The following is an 18,253-nucleotide window of genomic DNA, read 5'->3' on the forward strand; positions in this document are numbered from 1 at the left end:
ATAAAATAAAATAAAATAAAATAAAATAAAATAAAATAAAATAAAATAAAATAAAATAAAATAAAATAAAATAAAATAAAATAAAATAAAATAAAATAAAATAAAATAATAAAATAAAATATAAAATAATAAAAGAAAAGAAAAGAAAAGAAAAGAAAATATAAACTAAACTAAACTAAACTAAACGAAACTAAAATAATAAATAAAAAAATAAAATAAAAAAATAAAATATAAACTAAACTAAAATAAAATAAAATAAAATAATAAATAAATAAATAAAAATATCAGTCAAAGAGCATGCAGCACCTGAGTGGCTCATATGCTAATTTGCAATTTATTTTAGGTTTTCCTTTCGTTCCATAACAAGAACGATGCAAAAATGGCTATTGGGGGATTGCTGGGTGCAGAAAACTTCCGCCGGTTCACTCCTGAATCTTTGGCTGCCATCAAGAAACAAATCATGGCCAAGAAGGACTTGCCACCTGCAGAGAAGCTGCGGCCCCAGCTGGATCTCCAGGCTTGCAAGAAAGTCCCTGCCCTTTATGGGAACCCTCCAGTGGAACTTATCGCAGAACCCTTGGAAGACCTTGACCCTTACTACCATGATCACAAGGTACAGTCGCTTATTGTGAGTCAATGGCAGGGATCCCCAAACTTGGCAACTTTAAGACTTGTGGACTTCAACTACATGGCGTTGAGCCAGAAGTCCACAGGTCTTAAAGTTGCCACATTGGAAAACCTCTGGGCCAATGGTATGATGAATACATAAGTGCACCAGAGTGCCTACCGTCCCCTGTCCTATAGTCTCACCTATATCTCATATATCTTCTTTTCTATCTCTTCTATCCATTCTATCTCTTCTATCTCTTTTATCTCTTATATTTTCTGCTATTCTCTCTAGTTATATTTTACTCCTATATTTCTCTTCTATACTCTCTTTGATGCATTCTACTCGTATATATCCTCTATTATTGTTGTGTATCTGATCCTATTAAGATTTTATCTATTTCACCAGGTTTTTTTACATATTCCAAATTCAGTTAGGTCTTTTTAATATCTACTTTGTACCTGAAGCTGTTCATACTTAAGACTGTTACTATGTCCCAAGATCATATGACCATTTTTTTTTGCGATCTTCTAACAAGCAAAGTCAGTAGGGAAGCCAAATTCACTGAGCCACCTGATTACTAACTTATCAACAGCAGCAATTCATTTAACAATGGTGGCAAAGCTCACTTAACAAATGCCTCTCTTAGCAACAGGAATGTTGGGCTCAATTGTGGTCGTAGAGTGAGGACTGCCTGTCCTTGGGAAGCAATCGGGTTTTATGAGAATCTTTCCGGCTAATGTCTTTTCTTTTTCTTATGCAGACATTTATGGTCTTGAACAAAGGAAAAACGATATTTCGGTTTACTGCCACGCGTGCTTTGTATATCTTAAGTCCTTTCCACCGAATCAGGCGGATGACAATTAAAGTTTTAGTTCATTCATATCCTTTACGTAATTGCTTCCTCCCCCCCTCCTCTGTTTTCATTCTGGCTTCTTCTTCCTTTTTTTTTTTAATGCGAAAGGAGAAATGAAAAAAAAAAAGCTTGTTATTTAGAAATTAAATACAATTTCTCGTAATTTCTCCCTGAGCTACTTCAGTATTATTTATTTCTTTTAAATAAGTCAGGTATCGGAGGCAATAGTTTTATGTGTACAGTAAGCTATGGACTGTGAGAACTAGTGTCATGTTCCTAAAACATCATTTTCCTGAACTCCTATAATTTTCACATTGTTTACTTGGTTTATCATGCTCACTATCTTAACTAACTGCGTGTTCATGGCTCTCTCGGATTCATCACAAACAAACAGCAATGAGACATCTTCAAGCAAATACGTTGAGTAAGTAGTTTTATCAGTTTTATTCCACTTTCATTGTAATGCATTATTGCATTGTAAAAAGGGTGGAAAAAGACAGGCGGGGGTTGCTGCTGCTACTATTGCTACTGGTGCACTGTGTGTACAGCTTCAGGCCTTTGGCGTGCACATGCGTGCACATCCCATCGAGATTTTGCTTAGGCACTTATTTATTCATTTATTCATTTATTTGTTCATTTGTTCATTTGTTCATTTGTTCATTTGTTCATTTGTTCATTTGTTCATTTGTTCATTTGTTCATTTGTTCATTTGTTCATTTGTTCATTTGTTCATTTGTTCATTTGTTCATTTGTTCATTTGTTCATTTGTTCATTCGTTCATTTGTTCATTCGTTCATTCAAGGTCTGGTAGGGAAGGTTTGCCTATTTGCCGATGACTCTAAAGTGTGCAATAGGGTTGATATTCCTGGAGGCGTCGGCAATATGGTAAATGATTTAGCTTTACTAGATAAATGGTCAAAGCAATGGAAACTGCAGTTTAATGTTTCCAAATGTAAAATAATGCACTTGGGGAAAAGGAATCCTCAATCTCACTATTGTATTGGCAGTTCTGTGTTAGCAAATACTTCAAAAGAAAAGGATTTAGGCGTAGTGATTTCTGACAGTCTCAAAATGGGTGAACAGTGCAGTCAGGCAGTAGGGAAAGCAAGTAGGATGCTTGGCTGCATAGCTAGAGGTATAACAAGCAGGAAGAGGGAGATTATGATCCCGCTATATAGAATGCTGGTGAGACCACATTTGGAATACTGTGTTCAGTTCTGGAGACCTCACCTACAAAAAGATATTGACAAAATTGAACAGGTCCAAAGACGGGCTACAAGAATGGTGGAAGGTCTTAAGTATAAAACGTATCAGGAAAGACTTAATGAACTCAATCTGTATAGTCTGGAGGACAGAAGGAAAAGGGGGGACATGATCGAAACATTTAAATATATTAAAGGGTTAAATAAGGTCCAGGAGGGAAGTGTTTTTAATAGGAAAGTGAACACAAGAACAAGGGGACACAATCTGAGGTTAGTTGGGGGAAAGATCAAAAGCAACATGAGAAAATATTATTTTACTGAAAGAGTAGTAGATCCTTGGAACAAACTTCCAGCAGACGTGGTAGATAAATCCACAGTAACTGAATTTAAACATGCCTGGGATAAACATATATCCATCCTAAGATAAAATACAGAAAATAGTATAAGGGCAGACTAGATGGACCATGGGGTCTTTTTCTGCCGTCAGACTTCTATGTTTCTATGTTTCTATGTTTCATTCGATTTTTTTCATGCCGCCTTTCTCCTTAGACTCAGGGCAGCTTACATGTTAGCAATAGCACTTTTGAACAGAGCCAGCCTATTGCCCCCACAATTCGGGTCCTCATTTTACCCACCTCGGAAGGATGGAAGGATGGGTCAACCTTGAGTCGGTGGTGAGATCTGAACCGCTGACCTGCAGATCTAAAGTCAGCTTTAATGGCCACTGCAGTACTGCACTCTACCTGCTGCGCCACCCCCCGATATGGAGGAGGATGCCCCACCAGTAGTAAAACTGGAGCTGTGTGCATAGCTTTGTGTTTCTGGCGTGTGCGCGTCCCAGTGAGATTTTCCGAGTCTTCGGAGAGGGGCGGCATACAAATCTAATAAATTATTATTATTATTATTATTATTATTATTATTATTATTATTATTTTCATTCTGCGCATGCTCATGTCAGTGTCAAGGCCATTGAGCCAGCGCTGTCTGAATATATTTCTGCAATCATGTGACCAGCATCACGTCAAGGAATGCTGTTCCTTTCCCACCGAAGTGGTACCTATTTTTCTACTCGCATTTGCATACTTTATAACTGTTGAGATGGGCAAGAGCTGGGGTGAGAATGGGAGCTCACCCTTTTGCATATTGCTTGGGTCTTGAATCCATCTTGAATCCATCTTAACCACTGAACCATCCAACCATCAGTTATTCCATAAGGGTAGATAATATACACTGAACACTTAAACAACGCAATATAACTCCAAGTAGATCAAACTTCTATGATATCAAACTGTCCACTTAGGAAGCAACACTGATTGACAATCCATTCCACATGCTGTTGTGCACATTCAACTTTGTACAGAACAAGGTATTCAATGAGAATATTTCATTCATTCAGATCTAGGGTGTGTTATTTGAGTATTCCCTTTATTTTTTTGAGCAGTATATATCTGTCTACCTCCAAATGTTTTCTAAACTTTAAGAACGTTCTAAGAGTAGCAACAGAAAGAGAGATGTCTTGTCTTAGTTTGTTTTAAATCAGTGTGCCTTTATCTGGAAATTTTGTGAGTGTGCGTGAGAGAGAGAGGACCTAGCACTCCATATTTTGAATCCATTTTGCCTATGTATTTATTTGCCTATAGTAAAACCACACCTTGCAAATCAATGGACACACCAAACCATATTTGCAGAGCAACACCTGCATTTTTCAAAAGTTGTGTTGTGATTTCAAAATAATAATAATAAACCAAACGCATTGCAGATGTGTTTATATTGCCAGAGTCGGTCGAGGACCACTCACAACATACGTTGACCTGTTTCCCCCCCCCCTTTTATTCAGGTACACTTTCACTGGGATTTATACTTTTGAATGCCTGATCAAGATTTTGGCAAGAGGGTTCTGCTTGAACGAGTTCACTTTCCTCCGGGACCCCTGGAACTGGCTGGACTTCAGCGTCATCGTGATGGCGTGAGTGCCACCTGTCCTCTTTGGTCAGCCTATCGTTAAGGAGCGGCAGCCGTTGGGGTGCTGGGGGTTCACCAGGGATTCAGGAGAACCTCTAGCTATAAGGTTCTGTGCAGTTCGGAGAACCCCCAAGTACCATTGCTGGCTGGCCCCGCCTACCCCACCCTGCCCCTCCCAGGAGTCCACATGCGGCCCGTTTTGGATGCAGGTAAAACGCATGTTGTACGCGGAAGCTCGGAAAGGGTGAAAAATGGGCCTACCGGAAGTTTAGGAAGACCGGAAATAGGTCCATTTCTGCCTTCCAGAGGGCCTCCAGAGCTTGAGGGGGGCTTTTTTACCCTCCCAGAGGCTCAAGTTAACTCTCCGGAGAATAGGGGAACAAAAAATGCCCCGCTGCCATGGTCCACCATCTTTTGGGGGAAACTATTTTTGAATTTTTTGCTGATTTTTTTTCCTTCTATGCATGTACAGAAGCCAAATTTCTAACACTGCGCTTGCACTACCTTCTTGTTTTTGCTTTTTTTTTACACTTCTGTGAATTTTTGGCACTGTGCACGCACAAACGTGCCTGCAAAGCGCACATGTGTCCACATGATGTGCCAATGCGGCACACAATATATGTTCAGGCACATGGTATAAAATATATGGGAAGCTATGCGGCGCACAATGCACGGGCAGCCACATGGCATAGATGGAAGCGAACCAGCGGTGAGGTAAGTTAGAACCCACCGCTGTTGAATGATTGATGAATGAATGTTTTTTTATTATGGGGTTTTAATGTTTGTATTTTATTTTATTGTTGTTTGCCACCCTGAGTGCGTGAGGAAATGGGCAGCATATAAATGTAATACAATACAATATGCAATACGATACTATAAAATACAATACAGTACAATACAGTACAGTACAATACTATACAATACAATACAATACAATATGCAATACGATACTATACTATAAAATACAATACAGTACAATACAGTACAGTACAGTACAATACTATACAATACAATACAATATGCAATATGATACTATACTATAAAATACAATACAGTACAGTACAGTACAATACTATACAATACAATACAATACAATATGCAATACGATACTATACTATAAAATACAATACAGTACAATACAGTACAGTACAGTACAATACTATACAATATGCAATACGATACTATACTATAAAATACAATACAGTACAATACAGTACAGTACAGTACAATACAATACAATACAGTATAGTACTATACTATAAAATACAATACAGTACAGTACAATACAATACAATAGAGTACTATGCAATACAATACTATACTATAAAATACAATACAGTACAGTACAACACAATACAATACTATACAACACAATGCCATGCAATACAATACAATGCCATGCAATACAATACAATAAAATACAGTGAAATAAGTGCATGCCAAGTGCCTGAATTTGAATCACCTGACTATGAGGATGCTGCAATGATTGTGTGAAAACAATCACAAGTCACCTTTTCCAGTGACTGTTGTTACTCTAAAGAGTCACTAAGCAAATATGTAGTTGTAAATTGAGGGTCATATATAGTCTCTTCGTAGTACAAGATGTCCAATCTTGTAAAATAGGGTTCCATTTGTTCTCTCCTGGCCATCTATTCTCCAATTCTGGCAGTCAACGTCCGCCCATCTTTAAGTGACCAAGAATGAGAAATTCTGCTGTAGGAGCCATTACAATATGACATTGTCATCCATTCTGGCAACTTTCCAAGTTTTCAAGAGTCTGGCTACTAAGACGCACAAACACACACACATTGGAAATGTTCCTCAGCCTGATTTTTCATGTCAAGGGAGAGGGAAAAAAATATGGATCAATATTTTGAAATTTCTGACAAGAACCGTCACGTTTTAAGCCCGTTAATCCTCCTGAAAGGAAACCAAAGAGGCAATTAAAGGCCTCACGAGACCTGTTCCTATATCTTGTTTGAAAGACAGGGAGGAATACTGCCAAGATTCAGAAGCAAGGAGATCGTGTGTGTATCTGTGTGTGTGTGTGTGTCTGTGTGTGTGTGTGTGTGTGAGAGTGAGTGAGTGATGGACTGCTACCAGAATGGTACGGTGCTCTGTTCCAGTAGCGATTTTGACAATGCCTGTGCAGCTGCACATTCCCGAGTGTTAATGCGCGCCCCAGGATGAGATTTCACTTCTGTGCAAGCGCAGCAGGCAAAATCTCACACGAAGATGCTCGCGAGAGTGAGTTTTGGGTGATTTTCGCCATTTTTTTTTCTTCTGCGCATGCATATTTCTGCCCGCGGATTGGTGAAGTTTAATGGGAGTTTAAAGAAAGATAAAATCAACCTCCCACTCCCGGATCTACAGCGCGTTCTAACACTGACATTTGCTGTATGTTGTTTTTTTTTGGTATAAGATTTTTTATTTTTCTCCACCATAAAGTAAAACAATATATAGTTGTAAACACAACAACCATGCTTAAAATCAATCATATACAAACTTTTCGTTTCTCATCACTCCCTCAATGGAGGCTCTTATCTCTCCCCGTGTAACATTTTCTGTTAATTTTATACAATATTAGTAATTTCTAAAAATCTAAATTAAATTTGTCCCTCACCGTCTTACTACAAAAGGTTACAACAATGCAAAGAATAATAAAATATCTTTTATCTAAATTTTAATCTTATATCTAGTGATGGGCGAACCCAACGGTGTTCGGGTTTGGCAAGTTCGGACGAACTTTACGCAAAATTCGGCCAAACCCGAACTGAACCTGAACTCAAACCTGAACGAGGAATCCCTCCCACAAAGAGATTCCGGGGACGGAGCTTTGACGTCACCGGCAGGTTGCTAAGGACACCAAGGTGATCACTTCCTGGATTCCATGGAATCCAGGAAGTGATCACCTTGGCGCCCTTAGCAACCTGCCGGTGACGTCAAAGCTCCGAACACCGAACACGACCCCGAACTTTGCCCGAAGTTTGAAAAAATTTCGTGTTCGTGTTCGGCATACCGAGCCCTGTAAAATTCCTCATGGTTACAGACCTGAATTGTGTGGGTTCGGTTCACCCATCACTACTTATATCATATAGCTAATTAAAAATTCTCTCTCTCTATGTATATCTTTAATAAAAGAAACTATTCATAATATATCACCCACATGGTAAAATAAAGTTCTATATGTTTAAAATCTAAACAATAAGTAAATTTTGTGTTATATCTACCACCATTTCTCATCTTTGCTGTATGTTGATGTTACAGGTATATAGGAGAGTTTATTGAACTGGGAAATGTCTCCGTTCTTCGGATGTTCCGAGTGTTGAGAGCTTTGAAAACAATTTCCATTGTCCCAGGTATGAAATTTTTGGAATAATTTCTCATGGTGATAAGAATAACAAAATAATAAAGTTGGAAGGGAACTTGGAGGTCTTAGAAACATAGAAACGTAGAAGCATAGATTGACGGCAGAAAAAGACGTCATGGTCCATCTAGTCTGCCCTTATACTATTTCCTGTACATATTTTATCTTAGGATGGATATATGTTTATCCCAGGCATGTTTAAATTCAGATACTGTCGATTTACCAACCACGTCTGCTGGAGGTTTGTCCAAGCATCTACTACTCTTTCAGTAAAATAATATTTTTTCAAGTTGCTTCTGATCTTCGTGAGGGGATGTGTATGCAAGAGGGATTTTGGTAAAATTTTTTGCTTCCGCACATACACAACAGCAAAAAGTCACCAAAACTCACACACATGCACCCGCTCACAAAATTTTGCTTCTGTGCATGCACAGAAGCAAAATCTCGCTGGGATGTGGATATACACACACATGCTAGACACCCAAAGCTGTGCGCACAGCTCCAGTTTTACTACCAGTGCAATGTACTCATCTGTACCGGTAGGAACCCGCTATCACAGTAGGCCCATTGCAGTGATGGGCTCCTACAGGAACGGTCAGAAACCCAGTTCCGGTAGCGAAAATGGAGCTCGACCCCAGTGCACCCAATTTGCACTGAAAGATGTTGAAACAAAATGCATAAGCCACGCCCACAGTGTGGTAGTAAAAATTTTGGTAGCCCATCACTGGTACATTGAGTTAATTTTCCACCATCCACAGGCCCCAAAGACTTTCCTGAAGCCTGGGGAAGGTGGAAACAGCCTTCCTTGCTCTGCAATGCCTTGCGCGCCCTCAGATATGGCTCTGTGTGCCCCATGTGCTATAGGTTTGCCATCACAGCTCTATTTACCATTTCAGACAAATGTTTATCCAACCTCTTTTTAAAAAAGCTCCAGTGTCGGAGCACACTCAAAGTCTGAAGTTTATTTATGTATTTATATATTTATGTATATATTTATGTATATATTTATGTATATATTTATGTATATATTTATGTATATATTTATGTATATATTTATGTATATATTTATGTATATATTTATGTATATATTTATTATTATTTATTATTTATTGTTTATTGTTCATTGTTCATTGTTCATTGTTCATTGTTCATTGTTCATTGTTCATTGCTCATTGCTCATTGTTCATTGTTTATTGTTTATTGTTTATTGTTTATTATTGTTTATTTTTTATTTACTTACTTATGTATTTACGTATTTACGTATTTACGTATTTACGTATCTATGTATTTCTGTATTTATTTATGTACTTATGTATTTCTGTATGTCCTCATTTTACCTACCTCGGAAGGATGGAAGGTTGAGTCAACCTTGAGCCGGTGTTGAGATTTGAACCGCTGACCTGCATATCTAGCAGTCAGCTTCTGTGGCCTGCAGTACTACACTCTACCCACTGCGCCACCTCGGCTCAGGTATCATGCCTGGCACTGAAGTTCTCCATTTCTTATGATCTTGACATTTCTTTCGTTCTTGTACCTCTCGGCAGGCCTGAAGGTCATTGTTGGAGCTTTGATCCAGTCGGTGAAGAAGCTCACGGACGTCATGATTTTGACAGTTTTCTGTCTGAGCGTCTTTGCCCTGATTGGCCTCCAACTCTTCAAAGGACACCTGAAACAGAAGTGTGTCAAGAACTATACGGAGTTTATCAATCAGAGCATAAGTAACATTTCCTATGAGATTTTCACCAACAGTGAAGGTAAGATACCCTACCTCCTGCCGTGACGATTCATTCATTGCATATTTGGGCCTCCTCATTGAGCTATGTACGGAAAGTGGAGGGAAAAATATCCCAGAATGAGGCAGTAAGAATTCAATTCCCATGTGTGACTTAGGAAACTTCAGGATGTAGGGAGATTGGCTGAGAGGTTGTCTTGATCATTTTATTTTATTTTAAATGTAGTTGTTCTTAAGCAAAAAAAACCCATTAAAGACAAAGAGGAATGTGATTACAGTGTCCCCTTGATTTTCGCGGTTTCAAACTTCGCGAAAAGTCTATACCACGGTTTTTCAAAAATATTAATTAAAAAATACTTCATGGGTTTTTCCCCTATACCATGGTTTTTCCTGCCCGATGACGTCATATGTCATTGCCAAACTTTTATTTGCTTTTAATAAATATTTTTTTTAATAAACTTGAATAAATAAAAATGCTGAGTAATAATCTAAATGGTTGCTAAGGGAATGGGAAATTGCAATTTAGGGGTTTAAAGTGCTAAGGGAAGGCTTGTGACACTGTTCATAGCCAAAAATAGTGTATTTACTTCCGCATCTCTACTTCGCGGAAATTCGACTTTCGCGGCCGGTCTCGGAACGCATCCCCCGCGAAAATAGAGGGAACACTGTACTATAAGATTTGGGGAAAGTTTTATGACTGGTTGGAAACTAAAAACAATTGAGAAGTACAGTGATCCCCCGAGTTTCGCGATCTCGATCATTGCGAAACGCTATATCGCGATTTTTCCACCCGATGACGTCACTCCCTTCCTTTCTCATCTTTCTTTCTCTCTCTCTTTCTCTATCTTGCTTCTTCCTCTCTCACACTCTCTTCCTCCCTCTCTCATCTCTTTCTTTCCTTCTCTCTCTTTCTCTATCTCTCCCCCTCTTGCTCTCGAGCGGCAAGCGAGCAGCCGGGCGGGCGGGTGAACGGGCAAGCGGAGCGGCCGGGCGGGTGAACGGGCAAGCGGAGCGGCCGGGCGGGCGGGCAAACGGGCAAGCGAGCAGCCGGGCAGGCAGGTGAACGGGCAAGCGGAGCGGCCGGGCGGGTGGGTGAACAGGCAAGCGAGCAGCCGGGCAGGCAGGTGAACGGGCAAGCGGAGCGGCCGGGCGGGTGGGTGAACAGGCAAGCGAGCAGCCGGGCGGGCGGGTGAACGGGCAAGCGGCAAGCGATCTTGGGGTTTCCCCTTTGCCTGGGCAGCAGGAAGACCCAGGGAAGGTTCCTTCAACCGCCCAACAGCTGATCTGCTCCGCAGCGCGGCAGCAGCGAGGAGCCGAAGATGGGGTTTCCCCATTGCCTGGGCAACGGGGAAACCCCATCTTCGGCTCCTCGCTGCTGCCGCGCTGCGGAGCAGATCAGCTGTTGGGCGGCCGAAGGAACCTTCCCTGGGTCTTCCCCGGGTCTTCCCTGCCGCCCACACGCAAACTCCACCATCTGCGCATGTGCAGCCATGGAAAAAGGGGCGCGCATGCGCAGATGGTGTTTTTACTTCCGCACCACTACATCCCGAAAAATCGATTATCGCGAGGGGTCTTGGAACGGAACCCTCGCGATAATCGGGGGATCACTGTATTTTCTTTTAATTACTTCTGAAGAAATACATGATGATTTAATTTTAATCTATTAAAGACCCAGATGGCGAAATAAGGGTTGGTGGCAGCATTGGGTAAGGCGTTAACACAGAGATGAAAGGATTAAATTAGATATTGAGTTACGAAGTTAAGATGTTTATGTTTTATTACAAATAGAAAAAGGGAATATAAGGGACTGAATTTGGTAATATTGTTATTTATAGATGCAATATATCTCACGTGTGGTTAATTTTAATTAACTTAGCAAAGAAGGATAAAAAGTACATGTTGAAAGTATTATTAGCGTTTTTTCTCTCTCTCTGAATGTTTAACCTATCTGAGAACTATTATTAATTATTATTTTAAGCATTGATTCTGTGTTTTTTAATGCTCATGTTGTTTTATTATATGTTGAAAGAAAAACAAAGACAATTTTTATTTTAAAAAAGCAAAAAAAGAGAGGTTTAATTCAGGATATTCTGCTGAAACCATGGAAAAATGAAAATGTACCCACCGACAACGAGTTAATAGATAAATAAAGATTTAAATAAACTGAGGTTTTAGAATATGAATTAGTTCGTTTTTTTATATGTTTTTTTTAATTGATGCCTTTTAGAATTTTAAACGTTAGATTTCTTACATATTTTGTAATTGTCTTATTGTAAGCTGCCCTGAGTCTAAGGAGAAGGGCGGCAAACAAATCTAATAAAAAAACAAATAAATAAATAAAATAATGTTATGTGTAGAAATAGACAGACTAATAGTGGAAATGAAAGACAAAGATGAGATGGGATTACTATAAAATATGGGATAATTTTTTACCAATGGCTAGAAAAGAAAAACAACCCAAAAACAGTCAGATAATTTTGGAAATAGGGATAGAAAGAGAAGGAGGACCGGTCAAAATTGAACAGAAACAAGGAGTGTATATATAAGAGCTACAAATTATGTAATATAAGCCACAATAATAGTTTGTATTATGGAAATATCGATATATGGAATAAATTACTGGTTGGTCACAAAGTGTCCAAATGCTTTTAAAATGTTTGTTTGTTGGTGTGTGTGTGTTTGTTTGTGTGTATGTGTGTGTGTAGAAACATAGAAACATAGAAGTCTGACGGCAGAAAAAGACCTCATGGTCCATCTAGTCTGCCCTTATACTATTTTCTGTATTTTATCTTAGGATGGATATATGTTTATCCCAGGCATGTTTAAATTCAGTTACTGTGGATTTATCTATCACGTCTGCTGGAAGTTTGTTCCAAGCATCTACTACTCTTTCAGTAAAATAATATTTTCTGCAAAATATTTTCTGTATGTGTGTATAAATATTTTTTTCCTATTAACAAAAAAGGATATGCTGCTAAAAATTATTTTCCTGCATAGTTTTGGATTTAAAAACACAACACATCTAGAAAGACAGAGGATCAATTCATGTATTTTTGACTGAATATTAAGAGAAAGAGGTCCCAGAAGAATCTGGAGAGATGGAATGGAAGAAAGTTTGGGAAAAGCAGGCTGATTTGTTTGCAGAATATCCTAACGTTTTTACGATGAAACCCCCAGGTGCCTAATGAGCTGTTCCATTGTTTATAGAGCTGGTCTTTCTGATTTTGCAGAAAATTACCACCTTAAAAATGGCACTGAAGATTTTTTGTTGTGTCGCAATGGCTCAGATGGAGGGTAAGTGGGTCTAGCTCTTATATGAATGTTTGAAATTTTCCCCTTTACAGTGGTACCTCTACCTAAGAATGCCTCTACTTAAGAACTTTTCTAGATGAGCACGGAAAGATTTCCCAGGAAATTTGAGAGTAGCACGAAGGCCCGGCCAGTTTCCTGCCATTCTCTCTGGGTTTCTCTTTCTGGCACAGTATATGGGAGGCAGCCTCCCGCAAGGTTTATGGGAGGCCCGTGCACCTCCTTGCTGCCTCAGTGTCCCTCTTTTTTTTTTAAGCCTTAAAGTTTTGGATTTTTTTGATTCCCCTCACCTCACCTTCTTCCTTCGGCAGCGACTCTCCTCCTCCTCTTCGTCCTCCTCCTCCTCTTCCCACCCAAATTCCGAGCTTTTATTTCTTTCCTAAAGGGTTTGCACGCATTATTTGCTTTTACATTGACTCCTATGGGAAAAATTGCTTCTACTTACAAACTTTTCTACTTAAGAACCTGGTCACGGAACGAATTAAGTTCTTAAGTAGAGGTACCAGAGTCTGCATTTCAACAGGATAAGAATCTGGACTTTTTACCCCTGCCCTATTGTTTTTGCTGGGATCACAGGCAGTCCTTGCATTAGAGTGCAAAATTTCCATTGCTAAGCAAGACAGCTGTTAAGCAAGTTATGGCCCATTTAATGATCTTTGTTAAGTGAATCACTCTATTGTTAAGTTTGTAACAGGGTTGTTGTTAAGGTTCTAGGTAGCATCCAACTACCTGCAAAGGTTGCTAAAGGGAATCACTTGATTCTCTCCCCCAGAACACTACAACTGTCATAAACAGAAAGCTAGTTGCCACACATCTCAATTTTGATCATTTGATCTGCAATGGTCATAAAGGTGAAAAATGAGCATAAATCACTTTTTTTAGTGCTGTCGTAACTTTGATTGGTTACTAAATGAATAGTTATAAATCAAGTACCACCTTACTCATTAAATATGGATTCTGCAATTGAACCATTACAAGAGAGCAGTTAACAATGAAAAAAAACACACCAAAAAAAAAAGGAATAATAAATAAAAATGCTGATCACAATAGACAGAAGCACCAGGGGGGGAAAATAACCTGAAAAAACTACATGATATAAGTTTTAATTTCCCAAACAAACTACATTCCCGACTTTAGTTTGGTGCTGAAAGCCACCCTACATAGGAGTCACTAATTCTAACCGTTGTAAGAAAAACATGAGGACTAGAATCTTCGCCCATAGGTCACGAAGCCAAAATGCTCACTTACTTAAATACAAAAGTCAAATCTAGTGAATCAAAAGTTGAGCAAGTAAAGAGTTTCACAGTATTCCATGGGCTATAGATTAATATTATTATTATTATTATTATTATTATTATTATTATTATTATTATTATTATTATTATTGCATGCCGCCCCTCTTTGAAGATTCGGGGTGGCTCACTGCATATACTATAAAACAGTAAATACCAAAACAAATCTAATTAATTAAAAACTACATAAGCTTAAAACCACGATATATTAAAAATCAGTCAAACAAATTCAAATCACAGCCATACATCACATTTTTTGCCCAAGATCTAATCGCCCCAAGCCTGGCAACATAAATGAGTCTTAAGACACTTGTGAAAGGAGAGGAGGGTAGCGGCAATGCGAATCTCTGGGGGGAGCTGATTCCAAAGGGCCGGGCCCACCACAGAGAAGGCTCTTCCCCTTGGCCCCACCAAGCGACATTGTCTGGCTGACGGGACCTGGAGAAGGTCGACTCTGTGGGACCTGACCTGTCGCTGGGATTCATACAGCAGAAGGCCGCCCTGCAAATAATCTGGCCCAATGCTATGTAGGGCTTTGTAGTTCATTACCAACACTTTGAATAGTGTCTGGAACCCAATTGGCAACCAATGCAGTTAAATGCATTAACATGTAAAAATACATTTAGAACAAAACACATTATTTTCACTTAAGACGTCCAGATAGCAGGGTTGTTTTTTTTTACTTAGCTGGTGCGACTTTACATTTAGGTCAGGCGCCAACTTTGATGAGATGTGTGGGGATTGAACTGGAGATATTATCCTGAAATAGCTTGGATCCCCGTAGGTCACAGGTGTCAAACTTGAGGCGTCACGTTACCATTATGTGATGTTTTGTGAAATTTTCCTGCTTTGTGGAACTGTGGTGGGCGTGGCCTGCACGTGACACTTCTGGCCCATGGACCACCAGTTTGACACCCCTGCTGTAGGTCCTCACCTAACGACCAGTGAAGGGCTGCAATTTTTTTTACTACCACACTGTGGGTGTGGCTTATTTTGTGGGTGTGGCTTGCTGGCCATGTGACCAGGTGGGAGTGGCTTGACGATCATGTGACTAGGGAATGACTTAAAGGTCATATGACTTGCTTAAAGGTGGCCGTCACTCACGTCAAGGGTTTGGATTAGGGTGCCTGGCCTCTCCTCGCCTCAGATACAATTTCACTATCTATTTACATCCAAAATAGACTCTTTAATTCTATGTATATATGCCGTAGGTGTACATACATATTACACACAAGCACACCAAAATATACATTATCTACTATATAAACTGTATGTGTATATACGCACAAATACATGCACGCACAGCTCTTCTAAAATTATACACATTCAACCTCATTGACTGCAATAGGAAAAACATACCCAGAGCCCAGAAGGGAAAAAAGGAAAAAAAATCAATTTTTTTCTACCAGTTCTGTGTACCTGACCGTACCCGTAGGAGCCCATCACTGCTAACAACCATATGGGATTCACTCAACCACAGCAATTGGGGTTGTCAGAGCTGCCATTGCTACAAGCAGAGTAATCTCTTCATGACTGCATTACTTAGAGACAGAGTTGCCAGTCCCAACTGCAGTCATTAAACGAGGACTATAATAATAATAATAATAATAATAATAATAATAATAATAATAACAACAACAATAACAATAATAACAATAATAATAGTAATAATCGTAGTAGTAGTAGTAGTAATAATAATAGTAATAATAATAAAAATAATAGTAGTAGTAATAATAATAATAATAGTAATAATAGTAATAATAGTAGTAGTAATAATAATAATAATATTAATAGTAATAATAATAGTAGTAGTACTAGTAATAATAATAATAATAGTAATAATAATAAAAATAATAGTTGTAGTAATAATAATAATAATAATAATAATTATTATTATTATTATTATTATTATTATTATTATTATTATTTATTAGATTTGTACACCGCCCCTCTTTGAAGACTTGGGGGTGGCTCACAACATAAGTCTAGTTTAAATGAGAACAATGTCTTTTTTTTTTAGGTCCTGCCCACCAAAATACATGTGCCTGAAAGTTGGAGATAATCCTGATTTTGGCTTCACCAGCTTTGATACTTTTGGCTGGGCTTTCCTCTCCTTGTTCCGCCTCATGACCCAAGACTACTGGGAACGCCTCTACCAACAGGTGTGTGTGTGTTTGTGTGCAGCTCTTGTTTTACTCCTCTGCAGCTTGCTAAAGGTGCTTTTACACATGCAACGTCGCAAATGTGCTTTTCCAAAAGGCAACGGGAATTTCTCTCTCCCGCCCCCTTGAAAAGGTTTCACTTCTCGTTCAAGAAGCTTCTTCAGTTCGGACTCAACGATGGAAAAGAGAAGGGTTCATATTCTTCGCAGTCGTCGGATGATTTGTACTCTGAGAGTCGTTAAGGCCACTTGAGGGTTTACCTGTATCAGGGGTGGGTTCTAGCCAGGTAGGGGTTCCTCTTTGCCGGCGCTACCGGAACGTTCCCGGCTCCTGGGTGCGGGTACATATGGCGGGCGGGTACATGTGCATTGGCACAAATTCCTGGCTTTTGTGCAAATCTTGTGTGAGGACTGTTGTGTACGTAGACACCCCCATTTGCATACCGGCCGTGGATTGGTCCAGCCACGGCCGGGAAATTCGAGCGGCTGCCAAGCCGCACCTCCGCAAGAGAAAAACCGGGCTGTGTATTATGAAGCAACGAGATTGCTCGTCCTTGTTAACCCTTTGGGACCCGTTCCAGTCAACCCAATAAAATGAGTTAAAGACTACAGCGTGTTTGTCCCTGCTTCCAGAACCAAACACTGATGACAAAGGACCAGGACTTGTTTCCAAGATGGGGGGTGGGGTGGGGGGAAGAGGGGGCCGCCCTGAGTCTCCAGGGAAGGCCGATCTAGAAATCGAAATAATAAATAAATAATAAACAGGATACTCCAGTTGCCTTTTGCAAAAGCATCTTTGGGAGAACCACGACCTGGATGATTGCGACTCTCCATAGGCATTTATTTATCTGTCTGTCTGTCTGTCTGTCTGTCCGTCCGTCCGTCCGTCCGTCCGTCCGTTTGTTTGTTAGAGTTGGAAGGGTCATCAAGTCCAACCCCCTGCCTAAGCAGGAATCCTATAGCATCCTAGCCAAATGGCAGTCCAATTTCCTCTTAAAAATGTCCAGAGTATTGGAGTTCACAACATCCACTGATAGGTTGTTCCACTGGTTGATCATTCTGACCGTCAGGAAGTTTTTCCTTATTTCCAGGTTGAATCTCTCCTTGGTCAGCTTCCAGCCATTGTTCCTCGTCCGGCCCTCCAGTGCCCTGGAGAATAAAATGATCCCCTCCTCTCTGTGGCAACCCCTCGTATTACTCAAAACAAAGCTCTTTCCATGCACAAAACTATTCTGTCGGATGAAACCTATTGCTTGGTTCCCTGCTTAGCTGCTGTTCTTTGTTCTGTTTTGACCTGATTGCAGAGTTTATTTACTGGTTTAATAAAATGTTTACTCCCTGTCTCTGGTTCCCCCAAGCATCCTAAAGTAACGGAAGGCAGCATGAATATTTTTAGCACAGGGGGAGTAATTTTTAATTATGATGACCTCCTGAAGTGCTGGTAGGTTCACTCCACAAGCCGAAAGCTCCTTTTCGCTCGTCTGATCTCATCCTGAAAATAATAAACAGATTGAAATACACAGGGAGGGCGGTGTCAATGGATCCATGCTTGGAAATCTCTCAAAGATTAGGGGGATCCCTGCAGCTTGAGAAGTCGCTAGGCATGTAGGCAATGTGAAATTGTGGGAAATAGCCTGGAAATTTTAATGGAAAGAATGTTTGGTGTCCACAACTTGTACTTTTGCTCAGTTTCTCTTAACTTTGGAGTTTCAGAAAGAATGTTGAGCAAAGATTCTACATATAATCTGATATTCATTGCAGAGTT

At 39.7% G+C, this 18,253-nt stretch overlaps 1 protein-coding gene across 1 annotated transcript in view; it reads left to right on the top strand.

Annotated features, from left to right (window-relative positions):
- Window positions 1-379: 379 nt before the first annotated feature.
- The window catches only part of LOC139153308 (sodium channel protein type 5 subunit alpha-like), a 71,569-nt gene continuing 53,695 nt past the window's right edge, over window positions 380-18,253 (top strand). Inside the window, exons 1-8 of the mRNA XM_070727058.1 lie at window positions 380-613; window positions 1,371-1,489; window positions 1,777-1,887; window positions 4,503-4,631; window positions 7,895-7,986; window positions 9,539-9,748; window positions 12,936-13,020; window positions 16,348-16,489. Coding sequence (XP_070583159.1) covers window positions 380-613; window positions 1,371-1,489; window positions 1,777-1,887; window positions 4,503-4,631; window positions 7,895-7,986; window positions 9,539-9,748; window positions 12,936-13,020; window positions 16,348-16,489 — 1,122 coding nt within the window. The remainder of the gene's footprint in view (window positions 614-1,370; window positions 1,490-1,776; window positions 1,888-4,502; window positions 4,632-7,894; window positions 7,987-9,538; window positions 9,749-12,935; window positions 13,021-16,347; window positions 16,490-18,253) is intronic.

The sequence above is a fragment of the Erythrolamprus reginae genome, chromosome Z (genome assembly GCF_031021105.1).
Source record: "Erythrolamprus reginae isolate rEryReg1 chromosome Z, rEryReg1.hap1, whole genome shotgun sequence".
Lineage (NCBI taxonomy): Eukaryota > Metazoa > Chordata > Lepidosauria > Squamata > Dipsadidae > Erythrolamprus > Erythrolamprus reginae.